Here is a 14,458-nt window from a genome sequence, read left to right as displayed (position 1 = left end):
GAGGAAGCAGCGTAGACGCAGGGCTAAGAGAAGGGGCAGGACCGCCGGCAGAGGAAGCAGCAGGACGACGGTAGGCAGCTTCTACATGAGGGGGGTGGGGAGGCTGTGGGGGTGCAAGCGGTCCTTCGGGGTGGGGGTGCGAGCGGTTCTTCGGGGTGGGGGTGCGAGCGGTCCTGCGGGGGGGGGGGAATCGGACGTCGGGGGGGGCATCAGGCTTTCAGGGTGGGGACAGGACTTCAAGGGGGGACAGGACTTCAAGGTGGAGAGGAGAGTCAGGGCGGGCTAAAGGAGAGTCAGGCTGGCCAGAGGAGAGTCGGAGCGGGCGAAAGGAGAGTCGGGGCGGCATGCACGGTATACGGGTGTGCACGCAATATTAAATTTTTTTCACATAAATTTGTGTTCCCCGCACGCTATACCCGTGTGCGCGTTTTATATGGGTGCGCGGTATATGAGTGAAAATACGGTAGGTACCTAAACTTCTGAATTTATACATTTGCTGGATCTGAGCATCCAAATTTAGGTTCCTAAAATCACATATGATAGATGGAGCCAAAGACAAGGCTAATATAGGGGAATAAAATTAGGGGCGACCTCAGCTTGAGTACTGCATTCAGTTCTGGTTGCCATATCTGAAAAAAAGATAAAGTGGAATTAGAAAATGTTTTAAAAAGAGCAATTAAAATGATAAAGAGAATGGAACTCCTCATATGAGGAAAAGCTAAACAGGTTAGTGCTCTTCAAATTGAAAAAGAGACAACTGATGGGAGATATGATTGAGGTGTACAAAAGGTCTATTTAATGTTCATCCACCACTTAAACCGCCTCCAGTGGTCTGGGATCTCAATGTTGTTTTAGCTCAACTGATGAAACCTCCATTTGGACCAATTGATAAAGCTCACCTCAAGTATCTCACTTGGAAAGCAGTGTTCCTGATTGCCCTCACATCTGCTCAAAGAGTCAGTGAGTTACAAGCTTTGGTTGCGGACCCTCCTTTCACAGTTTTCCACCATGAAAAAGTGGTTCTCCGTACTCATCCAAAATTCTTACTTAAAGTTGTTTCAGAATTTCATCTCAATCAATCTATTGTTCTGCCAGTATTTTTTCCAAAGCCTCATTCTCATCCTGGAGAAGTGGCGCTTCATACTTTGGACTGCAAACGTGCCTTGGCTTTCTACCTACAACGCACTCAACCTCACAGAACAACTCCTCAACTTTTCATCTCCTTTGATCCAAATAAGTTGGGACGTCCTATCTCGAAGCGAACCATCTCCAACTGGATAGCTGCTTGCATCTTTCTGCTATGCTCAGGCTGGTCTTCCTCTGCAGGGTCGAGTCACGGGCCATAAAGTTCGAACTATGGCGGCATCTATAGCTTTCCTCAGATCAACTGCTATTGAGGAAATCTGCAAGGCTGCCACTTGGTCCTCGGTTCATAAGTTCACCTCTCATTACTGTCTGGATACTTTCTCCAGAAGGGATGGCCATTTTGGCCAATCTGTTTTGCAAAATCTTTTTTCCTAAATTGCCAACTCTCCCTCCATCCCTTTATACTTAGCTTGGAGGTCACCCATGTGTGAGAATATGCTGCCTGCTTGTCCTGGGATAAAGCACAGTTACTTACCGTAACAGTTGTTATCCAGGAACAGTAGGCAGATATTCTCACAACCCACCCACCTCCCCTGGTTGGCTTCTTGGCTAGGTATCTGAACTGAGGATCCTCACAGGAGACGCGCCCCCTAGTTCGGGAGGGAAGGCACGCGCGCATGTGCGGTGCAGCACTCGGAAGCTCTTTTAAAGATCTTCAAGCAAGTCTGTTTTCGAGGCTGTCCGCTGCAGGGCTCCATCGGTGACGTCACCCACTTGTGAGAATATCTGCCAGCTGTCCCTGGATAACAACTGTTACTGTAAGTAATTGTGCTTTTTGGCTACTCCAAGCACAAGTTGGGCTACTTTTTGCCATAAGTTGGGCTACTTTTTGCCATAAGTTTGGCTGGAATTTTTTTTTTTTTTTTGCCATCTGGCAACCCTGTTTAATTAACTGAACTATTGCAGATGGGTGGGTGGGCCAGCCACGGTTTGGGATGCCTTCTTTACCCTGTTACTATCTATCCCTTTGCTTCACCTCCAAGATTTGTAAGATTTCCACTTGTATTTTTCACAGAAACCATGGCACTTCAGCATTTCATATTAAAAAAAAAAAAGTTGAACAATCACGAGGTTTTACAGAATACAATAAAGATTATCTACTGACACTGAAACATGCAGCTTTCTTATAAGCTTAAAGTGAATGTATTCGGGGGAATGTAATCCCATGTATGTTTTATTGATGAATTTATCAGCAAACAACCCCCGCCCCCCTAAAAAAACAAAAAACCAACAACCCAGTGGTGAAGCAGAACCACCTCATTAGCCTCCGTTTCGTAAGATTTTAGGCTTTTCGCCTATTTCCCCTCCTTTATTTAAGCAGCCGCTATAGGCGGAGCGTTTTCTTTAGCGCAGGCGCAATTTAGTCTTTTTTTTTTTTTTTTTTTTAGCTCGTATCCCGCTGCTCTGTTGACGCCGAGGTTTGATTGGTGGCGTTCTAGGCCACAGCGGTTCGTTTGATGCCGATTGGTTCCTGGAATTAGTTTAGGGTGCTTTGTTACGTTTCCGTATCTCAGCCTTCTTGAAAAAAAAAAAAAAAAATATATATATATATATAATAATAAAATCCCCATACCAAATAAAATATACGATGCCTGAAACTGGGAAGTAATTGTTCCGTGAAGATGATGTCGGAGGCCGAAGCTTTGCAGCGCCAGTGTCCGCTGCTTTTGCCTCAAAACAGAGAGAAAACCATTTATGACGGGTTTATCACTGCACAGGTATAGACTCGCTCTCTTCAACAGGTCGTTGGGGTAGAGAGGGCACTTGACTTTATCGCCTAGCGAGTTGAAAGGCCACAATTAAGCCTGCTGTTTTGGGGTTTTTCTATGGGCTCTACCTAAGCACAGGGTTTTTTGGGGTTTTTTTTAAGAGTGGGGGCGGACATGTTCCAGAACTTCCATGTGTGTTTTACTGTGTTCTCTAGCTGGTGTTGTTATAGAAGCGTGTGATGTCAAGAGCCGGTCAGAAACTAAGACACTTCTTTTCCATTCAGGGAAAAATTAGAAAAAGTGATTATTGCCACATCTTCACTGAGAGGGTTGCTGTATTTGTACAGACGAAAAGAGATTAGGACACGCACAAAAAAAATAATCGTAGCAAACGTGCAAATAGAATTTTGTTAATGAACACAGTGCTTATAGTACAGCAGTAGACAAGTCTACTTTTAAAAATCTTCTGGAATTTAGTTTCATCAAGTCTGAGTCTAAGCCTGCTTCAGAAGAGCCAATATCCTTTTAACAACTTTGGCTGGCTTAATTCTGAGATCCTTGTGAAAGGCTTTGCATGCCATATGCAATAAATACATGGACAAAATTCCTTTGACAGATTTCAACTAGCAGGAGATCAGCAATGTCTTTCTCTGTAGCCACCCCCATGTGTTCAGACTGACTAGTAGGCCAGAGATGTAGTAGTGTAACCATGGGGGTCTTGGTCCCCTCACCTTTAGCTTAGGTGCCCTTTGCTTTTATGGCCTGCCAGCTGGCCATCTAACAGAGTTGCGCCTGCAGCAGCACTAGATAATGACACAGGGACAAATTTGTCATCATCCCTGCAGGAACTGATTTCCTGTTCCGTCCCCGCAAGTTTTGTCGCTGTCCATGCCACATTCCTGTAAGCGCTGCCTTAACCACACAAGCCTTGAACACTTATGATTTTAAAGTGTTTGAGGCTTGTGCAGATGAGGACAGAGCTTGCAGGAATAGGACAGGGCCAACCTAATGCAGACATAGCTCACCCCCTGGTTTTCTGCACAATCACTCATTCCCCGATCTAACCATGCAAATAAGCTAATTAATATTAAAATGCCATGTAAACTAGTAGAGGAATTGATGCTCTAACTTGGCTTCCTGATGCACTAAAAAAAGGTGATCGCTTTTAGCGATCTAAAAAAGTGACTGGTCTTTTTTTAATAGGCACAGATGTTACACATGCACAATATCTTTAGAAAAAAAAAAAAAAAGCACACATCCTCACTCCGCCGATGACAGCCCTCCCAAAGAAGGCACCTCAAACCACCCCCCCACTCCAGAAAAAATGGCAGTAAGAATACCCCCCTCCGTGAGAGAAAATTGGCAGGAGGGTTGACCACTCCCTCCTGGCAATCTGACTCCCCCCCCCCCCAGCAGCAATATGGGAAGACCCACACCCACATCTCCCTTCCAAACATCCCCTACCCTCCCTTGAAAAAAAAGGCAGTCCGTCCTGCCTGTAGGCCAGCCACTCCGAAATGGTTGGTCTTTCCCTCCTTAGTGCATCATGTGATACACAGGGGCCTAAGACCCTGATTGGCTCAGACGCCTAAGGCCCCTTCCAAGGGGCGGAGCTTTAGGCATCCTTAGGCTCCTTCCTCTGTATCCCGTGATACAAGGATAAGACCCTGATTGGCTTGACTGATCCTATCAAGGCCTTAGACTCCTCCCCCTTGAAGTTTTTTTTGTGTCTTAATATTTCTCCCCCATATATCATGCCAGATTTGCACTAGATGGTCAGCCAAGAAGCACCTGGGTTCTACATGCTGCGGTACATGCGAGGGGGCGGGAGCCACAGGCTCAGCCTCCTCTGAGTCCTCTAGGGCTGGGGATCTCTAGGAGGCTGTTTTAAGGGAAAGAGGTCCCTCTCAGAGTCCTCCGAAAGTGACTCAGTGAAGCCCAAGATAACACACAGGGTTGTTTGCGTTTCTAGTGCAGAGCTTTTCTGCAGATTTTATGAGCTTGATGTGGAATGCCTATTTAAATTGTCAGGCTCCTTTAGCATCTGCTATAGGAGTGTCTGTGGTGGTGCATATGGGGATGTTCCTTCAGGTCGCTCCTTGATCAGAAGAAGAACCAGTGTGAGACCAGGATATCAAGTTGGAGATCAATTGCGATGATGGGGGTCTGATTTTTTTGCCTGTGTTGTCCCAGGGAACTGCATCCTCCCTGGCAGTGTCTGGTTCTCAGCATGAGACCAGCAGTCAGGATACAGTAGTTGCCCTTGACCAAGGGGAGGACCCTAGTGTGTGGCACCTATTTAAGGCTGCCTCGCTCCCGGGCATGATTGCAGATTCTCTGTGGGAATTTATATTGGAATCCCCATAAGCTTCCACCACACAGTGCTCAGTTATGAGCAATTCCATTGCTCCGACCTTCGCATCCTGGCATCACTAAACTGATTATGGAACACTGGGAGTCCCCTTAAGGCTTGCTGCTGGTGGCTAAGCCTATGGTTAAGCTATGCCCAAAGGCTTTTGAATTTCAGCAGATATTTGTGCAGCTTAAAGTGGATTTGCTAGTGGCCCAGGTCACCAAGCGGACTTCCTTGCCCAGTGAAGGGAATGTGATGTTCAAAGATGCATGGGATTGCAAGGTGGACATAGTCCTCAAGAGGCAGTTTGAGGTCATGGCTTTGGGCATTAAAGATGTGGTTGTGGCTTTCTTTGTGGCACGTGCATGCCACATGTGGTTGAGTCGGATCCGACGATGGATTGTGACAATGACTCCCTGATGGTTCTAGCAGGGATGAATTATGTGGCAGACACTCTAAATGACATGATCAGAGTCATGAGCAAGGTTTCTGCCTATTCTTTCTCTCCCGCATAATGCTCTGGATCAGACAGTGAGCAGGAGATTCGGCTTCTAAGACCACACTCTTACAGGCTTTCCTTTCAGGGCCAGATGCTCTTTGGAAAGAGTTTAGATGACCTGATGGCTAGTGTGACAAACCATCACCCTAAAGCCTTACCAGACAGCAGACTGATCCACAAGAAACTTGGGGGTGCAGGAATTTTCAAGGATCTTAAAGATTCCATCCATACTCGGGAGGCCAGGTGACCCTAAGGCTTTTTCAATGGTCAACACAGATGTTTGGCAGTGGCACACGGCAGTAGGCCTCTTGTTCTCATTCCTCTCCAGCCGCCAAGAAAGCTCAGGTCAGAGGCTAGGCCTCCCCAGATAGGGGAAAGGTTGTCGGCTTACTGGAGGATCTGGGCAGAGATAGATGCAGATGGCTGTGTCCAGGAGGTTGCTTGAGAGGGTTACAAGATCGAGTTCCGTTTCCCTCTGCCAGACCTTTTTGTAAATTCCCCTGTCAGTCAGCTGGAAAGAACCCTCAGGGTCTGTGTAATAATGGTAAAGAGGCTTTTGAATATTTGAGCCATAGTGCTCATCCTGGAAGGAGAATTGGGCTCAGGCAGATACTCTATATATTTCATAGTACCCAAAAAAGGCTGAGAAGATTGGAGACCAATTCTGGATCTCAAGTCAGTAAATGCAGCACTGAAAGTGCCTCGGTTCCGCATGGAGACCGTTCACTTGATCACTGCAGCAGTAGTGCCTCACTAGATTTGACAGAGACCTAGCTTCACATTCCCATCTTTCTGGCTCCCAGGAGGTACTTAGGTTCTATGTTCTGGAACAAGCATTTCCTATTCTCCACCCTACCTTTTGATCTAGCAATGGTGCCACACACCTAGAAAATGACACGGGGACAAATTTGTCCCCATCCTCGCAGGATCTGTCTCTATTCCTATCCCTGCAAGTTCTTCCCTGTTCCTGCCCTATCCCTGGAAGCTGTGTCCTCATCTTCACAAGCTGAAAAATATAGATGAAACCTTTTACCCAACTCGCAATTAGAATTGATTAACCCACTGGTTCAAGACTCATATGCCTTTCTACAAGAAAGAAGATTGAGGTAAGAACCTAATCTTCCCTTACAATTTTTGATTAAACAGCTATTATACTTTTATACTCTTTGAAGTAGCCCACTCTTTTTTAAAAGCTCCTCCTTTACAGTTAGATTATGTTTTATAGATTTGTCAATTCTGTTTTTTAGGATAGAGACTTCCGCTTGAGAATAATTTTACCTTCAGATGCTCAGTTAAAAAATGCAAGGTAACATGCTATATATTATTTGATTTCTGTGGTTTATTTCTTCATTAATTATTGGCCTTCAGAAGTGCATTGGAATGAAAAAATTACCTTAAAGTTCACTTGTCACATTGTACTTAGTAATCTGTAATGAAACTTGAAAAAAAATCATGCTGCTTTTGTAGAAACCACATTGTACATTTGTGATATAAAATGTTCTGAACAATTTTAGGTAGGAAATGTTCTTTAATGAGCAGGATAGTCAGCAGTATAAATGGGTGACATCATCAAACAGCAATCAGATGGGCGCTATTCTCAGAACCCGCACCCCAATACTTTTTTCTGAGCATGTTACATGAATTACCATGTTGCTGTTGTCTTGTAAGTTCTCTCTCTTAATTGAGCCCCAAAATATTTTTTTTACCTTATTAAGGTTTTTTGGGTTTATTTTTACTTTTTTCCCCTTGGCTGTTCCCCTATCTTTACCAAAACTTTCTTTTAAAATGAGTTTTATTTAAATGTATGTATTACAGGTCTGGTAAACTATTTTCAGTGGTGTATACCAGAGGTTCTCAACACATGGTATGAGTACCCCGGGGGTACACAATGCACCACTGTAAGTCTCCCACCCTGATGCCGTTGTATATATCTCCCTTTTGCCACCATCGTTTTCTCTCCCCAGACTAGCAGCAGCAGCTCACTGTGCTTTTAACTTCCACACACAGCTGCTACTAGTGTTACTTTAGCGATTCCTTCAAGTAGTCTTGGGATCTTTGCTAAGCCGGCCCATCTCCGATGATGCAACTTCCTCTTTTCTCGGAGGCGACCGGCCTAGCCAAGGCCACAAGGCTGCCTGATAGAATTGCTCTCCAGGACCTGACCTTTAATCTCCCTCCCAACCCCATGATTTACCCTCTCCGGCCTACCGAGGTACCTGGTGTTCCAGCAGGAATCTTTGTGGCTATAGCGTGACCCTCTCATCCTGCCTCCTCGTGGCTGCATTCTAAAATAGATGCTGTGACTTCTCGCAGCTGCTTGTGGCATTTCATGTAGTACCACAGGAGTGAGAGGGCTGCACTCCTGCCACAAGGACTTCCGCTGAACCACCTGGTACCTTGGTAAGCTGGGAGGGGGGATCGTGGGGTTGGGAGGGAGACTAAAGGTCAGGGCCTGGAAAGGGGCAATATCCTTGGATATGAGTTGTGGGTAAGGGGAGAGAGATATCAGATCAGGGGAAGGGAAAGAGGGGGAGATGCCAGACCAGGGAATGGAAGGGAAGGAGGGGAGAGAGAGATGCCAGACTATGTGAAGGAGAGGACAGAGATGTCAGACTGTGGGAAAGGGGAAAAGAAAGGAGAGAGATGTCGGACCACTGGGAGGGAGGGAGGGAAGGAGAGAGATGTCAGACCATGGAAACGGAGGAGAGAAGGAGAGAGAGATGTTAGACCATGGGAGAGGAGAGGGATAGGGGAGGTAAGATATGGAAAAGTAGATTTTGAGAAGAAAGCAGAAAAATGGGAAAAAGTTGAATGTTAAAAGTTAATGCCATAGCTGGATGTAGGGCAGAAAGTGAAGAAGGAGAGAAAAAACAGTCGGTGGATAAGAAGGCCCTAGAAACACAGTTAAGAGCACAGTCAGAAGGAAGCACAACAAGACACTGGGAAAAATAGAAAAATAAAATCACCAAATAAAGATAGGGAAAATAGTTTTCTTTTCAATTCAATGATCGAAATGTGTCAGTTTTCAGAATTTAGATCTGCTTTCTATATTTTGCACTATATTTATCTATTTTTTTCTATAGCTGTTACTTAGGTGACATTGCATATTTTAAAGTCATCTGCCTTGACCTCTTTGAAAAAAACCAGAATATAAATGATAATTAACATTTTCTCTGTGTACAGAGTGCTTTGTGTAGTTTAATTTTGTGTTAATAAGATTATATTGTGTGTATATTAAAAATGAATGGAAGAGATTGCATTGCAATTAATACTATTATTTTGGGGACGGGATCAGGGCAGAGCTTGGGCAGGGTACTCGGTTGATATTTGTTAGGGGCTACTTGGCTTGAAGAAATTGAAAAACACTGGTAGGTGTTTTTCAATTTCTTCAAGCCAAGTACCTCCTAATTCTAACAAAAATCAACCCAGTATGCTCAAACAAGCTCTGCTCCAGACTAGAGAGTTGCGCGGGGATAGAAATTCCACCCGTCCTGGCCAAAATCCCACCCATCCCCGCGAGGAATCCCCTCCGTCCCCGCCCGTCCCTATAAACTTCAGAAATAGTTATTTCATTTAATTATGCTACTGAATTAAAGGCTCTGGTAGAAACCCATTTACAAATAAGCAAAGAGACTTTATTAATTTGGAAATATTAATTGGGAAGACTACATACTTTGTAAACGGGTTTCTAATGTAAATATAAATACTCAACTGATGAGAACCCCCAAGCTGTCAGCTGAGGACTTCCTTTGCAGTTGGCAGGGGGTCCCTTTTGCCAAGCTTGGCAGGCAGCAGTAACGTCCCTGAGTCACAGATGCTGGCACCTCAGTGGCTCATGGATGTTGCCAGCGATTGCTGTGCTTGGTGGAGAGGAGTTCTGGCTGTCTCTAGAGGAGGTACTCTGCTGGCGGTGCTTGGGGATCCCCACCAGTCACAGCAAGAGTCAGCGAGTACTTCAACACTAGAAATAAAACCAGAAATGCATTTCCTTTTCTTTTGAACACAATACAAAGACATCTGCTATATACATTTCCCAAAGCTAACATATTTTAGTCAATAAATTCCGTTTTTTACCTTTGTTGTCTGGAAACTTATTTTTCCATAAAGTTGGTCCCAGTTTCTTTTTTCCACTTTCCCATCTTCTGTAAATTCTTCTGTTGCTGTCCATTGGTTCCTCCTACCATGGTCCAGCATTTATCCCTTTCTCATCTTTCGTGCCTGCCCACCAGCCCCATGCCCAACATTTCTCCTTTTATCACCCCTCTCCATGCCACATCTCTCCCTCCATTCCCTTCACCACTATGTCCAACATTCCTCCCTCTTGCATCCATTTCAATCTGTCCCACTGTTCCCTTTCCACCACAATATTTCTCCTTCTCATCTGTACCTCACTCCCTCCCTATGACCAAAAATTTTCCTTTCTTCCATTCCTGTGTACACAACCATCTCTTTCCCTCCCTTCCTCTCTCCCAAGTTCATGCCTTCTGTGTCCAAAAATGCATTCATTCCCCCACCTCAGCATCTCTTTCCCTCCCTTCCTCTCTCCCAAGTCCATGCCTTCTGTGTCCAAAAATGTATTCCCTCCCCCACCTCAGCATCTCTTTCCCTCCCTTCCTCTCTCCCAAGTTCATGTCTCTGTGTCCAAAACGCATTTCCTCCCCTATCTCAACATCTCTTTATCCCAGGACAAGCAGGCAGCATATTCCCACACATGGGTGACGTCACCGACGGAGCCCCGCAGTGGACAGCCTCGAAAGCAAACTTGCTTGAAGAACTCGAGCTTTCGAGTGCTGCACCGCGCATGCGCGCGTGCCTTCCCACTCAAACTAGGGGGCGCATCTCCTGTGAGGATCCTCAGTTCGTTTTTTCCGCGGAGCCAGGAAGACACGTTTTCCTCAGCTTCGCAGCAAAATTTCTGCCTTCTCTTCACCGCGGCTGCTTCTTTTTCTTTTAAAAGTTCGGTCACTTTGCTCAGTCATTTTCTTTCTTTTTGTTAAAAAAACAAAAAAAAAACCAAATTTTTCGTGTGTTTTTGTGCGGCCGGTGAGCCTTGGGCTTAGGCCCAACAGCTCACTTTGTTCGGCACGGAATTTATTTTTTCTATGTCCCGGCCTCTTACCGGGTTTAAACGTTATTCGTGCGGCAGGATGATTTCTATCACTGACCCTCATAGTCGGTGTATGGTCTGTTTGGGTCGCACTCATCGTCCAGAGGACTGACCCTTCAGCCTCGGGCTTTTCGCCGCCGCTGTGACAGGTTTCTTCAGCTATTCAACATGGAGCCTGAAAAAGCCTCGGCCTCGATACCTGCAGGACCTAAGGCCTCGTCGTCTGGGACAACCTCGGCCTCGACACCTGCCTCGGCCTTGGCCTCGAAGACCTCCGGCTCCTCGGTCTCGAAGGCCCCGGTGCTCTCGTCCTCGCAGTCTGCTTCTGGGGGTAAGTCTCCTGCTTCCTTTCCAGGTACCATGTCCAAGAAGCCGCCAGAGTCTCTCTCGACGCTACCCGGGGCTCCGGGTACCTCTCTATCCTCCAGACCTTCTGCAAAGCGTGCCTCCAAGTCTCGGGAATACTCTAAATCAAGGTCGCCCTCCTTGGAGCGCACGGCAGCACCTGTACCACAGAATCCTTTGGTCTCGGTGCCAATGTTTGAAGATATGCTAAAGTCCATCTTGACTACGTAGATTTTTTCTATTGTGGCTCAGTTGGTGCCTTCTTCGATCTTGCCTCGAGTAGACCAGCCTGAGAAGCAGATTGAGACCCTGCTACACCGTCCACGGGGCAGGTCTCGTAAGCAAGTCTCTTCATCTGATTCATCACCGGATCTTGCTTCGAGATCCTCTTTGTCTCGTCAGAAACAGAGGTCGAGGCCGTCGAGACACCTTCCTTCTAAGTCGGGGACTTCGGAGATTTCTTCGAGGCCCCTTCATAGCTCTGACCAGAAGCTTCCCTCTTCTATCTCTTCGAGGCATTCGAAGTCGAGGACTCCTCCCTCGAGGTCTTTACTTCGAGATGTTTCTCTTCTGCCTTCGAGACATTCCACTCCTCGGACTCCGAGAACATTTCCATCGAGGAGCCTGAAAAGGAAACATTCCTTTATTCCGCCACAAACTGGTAGTGGGGCTTCTTCGGTGACAGTACGGGTGGAATCAGAGCCGGTGTCCCAATATTCACGTGAGGCTTCACCTTCTTATTCTGTAGCTCCTCGCTCCAGGTCTGCCTCTCCTGAGGAAGCTTCTTCTTCCAAATCATCTTCCTTTGCCAAGTTTGTCTATGACATGGGGCAAGCTCTTCATTTAGATTTACATTCAGATTCCAAGTATACCCCGGAATATTTGGCAGACATGAAGCTTCCGCATCCTCCTAAAGAGACTTTGAGGCTGCCCATGACACCAGTGCTCAAACAGACCTTCATCCGAAATATGGAGACACCTTATTCGGTTACAGCTATTCCATCAAAGCTGGAATCACACTACCGTACTGTACCCTGTAAAGGATTTGAGAAATCACAACTTTCCCATCAATCCTTGGTGGTGGAATCCTCTCTCAAGAAAGCCCACCCTTCTAAGGTGTCCGCAACTGTCCCTCCTGGTCGTGAAGGACGTACTATGGACAAATTTGGTCTTAGACTGTACCAAAATTCTATGACGGCTAACAGGATCTTGAATTACAATTATGTCTTTACATCCTATTTTAATCATTTTTTGAAATTGTTCCCATCCTTTTATCCAGACTTGTCCAAGCACCGTCTGTCTGAGTTTAAACAAATCCTTCAAACTCTTTCCCAGTTGAGGCTTTTTATGTTGCAGGCATCTTATAATGCTTTTGAGCTTTCTTCGAGGGTGTCTGCTTTTGCTGTCGCTATGCATCGCCTTGCCTGGCTTCGCATAGTAGACATGGATCCTAATTTACAAGACCGCCTTGCCAACTTACCTTGCCAAGGGAATGAGTTGTTCGACGACTCGATTGAAGCTGCTACTAAACGACTCTCAGAGCATGAACGCTCTTTTGCTTCGTTGATCAGGTCTAAGCACAAACCACCTACTGCTAAGGCGTATAAACCACCTGCCCCAGTTTCTTTATGCCTTCCCTCCATTTCCTCTGATTCTCAAGACTCTTGTCAAACTGAAGACAGAATGGGCCACTAGGATTCTGATAGCTCCTCGATGGCCCAGACAACCGTGGTACTCCCTTCTACTTCAACTCAGTGTCAGGGAGCCTCTACTTCTACCGGTCTTTCCTTCTGTGCTCACTCAGAGTCAAGGGTCCTTGCTTCATCCCAATCTGCGGTCTCTACACTTGACAGCTTGGTACCTTTCTATGTAACAGACTCTTCTCAATTTTCTCGGTCTGTTCAAGATGTTTTTCTTGCTTCCAGGAAACCGTCCATTCGTCAATGTTATGGTCAAAAGTGGACTAGATTTTCTTCCTGGTGTTCCACTCGTCAGCTTCTTCCACGTTCATCCTCCTTGGCATCAGTCTTGGACTATTTGCTTCACTTGTCCCAGTCGGGCCTTCAATCTACTTCTATTTGAGTTCATCTCAGTGCTATTGCTGCTTTTCATCAGCCTCTGGATGGGAAACCTCTCTCTGCACATCCCATGGTTTCTCGATTTATGAAGGGGCTTTTTAATCTTCATCCACCTCTTAAACCGCCTCCTGTGGTTTGGGATCTTAATGTTGTTCTGGCTCAATTGATGAAACCTCCCTTTGAACCTCTTGACAAGGTTCATCTCAAGTATCTCACTTGGAAAGCTGTATTCCTGATCGCACTCACTTCTGCTCGACGAGTTAGTGAGCTGCAAGCTTTAGTCTCGGACCCATCTTTCACAGTTTTTCACCATGATAAGGTGGTTCTTCGTACACATCCGAAATTCTTGTGGTGTCGGAATTTCATATTAATCAGTCTATTGTTCTGCCAGTCTTTTTTCCTAAGCCGCATTCTCATCCTGGTGAGGCGGCACTTCATACTTTGGACTGTAAATGGGTATTGGCGTTTTATCTTTAACACACTCAACCTCACAGAACATCTCCTCAACTCTTCATCTCTTTTGATCCGAATAGGTTAGGACGTCCTATCTTGAAGCATACCCTCTCCAACTGGATGGCTGCTTGCATCTCTTTCTGTTATGCTCAGGCTGGTCTTCCTCTGCAAGGTCGAGTGACGGGCCACAAAGTTCGAGCTATGGCAGCATCTGTAGCATTCCTCAGATCAACTCCCATTGAGGAGATCTGCAAGGCTGCCACTTGGTCCTCGGTTCATACTTTCACTTCTCATTACTGTCTGGATACTTTATCCAGGAGGGATGGCCATTTTGGCCAATCTGTTTTGCAAAATCTTTTTTCTTAAATTGCCAACTTCCCTCCATCCCTTTTTACTTAGCTTGGAGGTCACACATGTGTGGGAATATACTGCCTGCTTGTCCTGGGATAAAGCACAGTTACTTACCGTAACGGTTGTTATCCAGGGACAGCAGGCAGATATTCCCACAACCCTCCTACCTCCCCTGGATGGCTTCTTGGCTTGGTATCTGAACTGAGGATCCTCACAGGAGATGCGCCCCCTAGTTCGGGCGGGAAGACACGCGCGCATGCGCGGTGCAGCACTCGAAAGCTCGAGATCTTCAAGCAAGTTTGCTTTCAAGTTTCAAGTTTATTAAAATATTTGATTGAACGCTTTTCAGGATACAAAGCGTTTTACAAAGAAATAAAATTGGATATATTAAAATTACAAATACATCGTAAATAAAAA

General features: G+C 45.8%; 1 protein-coding gene across 4 annotated transcripts in view; it reads left to right on the top strand.

Annotated features, from left to right (window-relative positions):
* Positions 1 to 2,563: 2,563 nt before the first annotated feature.
* The window catches only part of FANCL (FA complementation group L), a 133,172-nt gene continuing 121,277 nt past the window's right edge, over positions 2,564 to 14,458 (top strand). The window contains exons 1-3 of one of the 4 annotated variants that reach the window (XM_033936308.1): positions 2,564 to 2,713; positions 2,761 to 2,864; positions 6,955 to 7,013. In XM_033936308.1, the coding sequence (XP_033792199.1) occupies positions 2,769 to 2,864; positions 6,955 to 7,013 (155 nt within the window). In that variant the 5' untranslated portion in view covers positions 2,564 to 2,713; positions 2,761 to 2,768. Of the gene's footprint in view, positions 2,865 to 6,954; positions 7,014 to 14,458 lie in introns of all 4 variants that reach the window. The other 3 variants (XM_033936307.1, XM_033936310.1, XM_033936309.1) reach the window with 3 other exon arrangements.

Source organism: Geotrypetes seraphini, chromosome 3, assembly GCF_902459505.1.
Source record: "Geotrypetes seraphini chromosome 3, aGeoSer1.1, whole genome shotgun sequence".
Lineage (NCBI taxonomy): Eukaryota > Metazoa > Chordata > Amphibia > Gymnophiona > Dermophiidae > Geotrypetes > Geotrypetes seraphini.
This window is presented reverse-complemented; position numbering and strand designations above follow the sequence as displayed.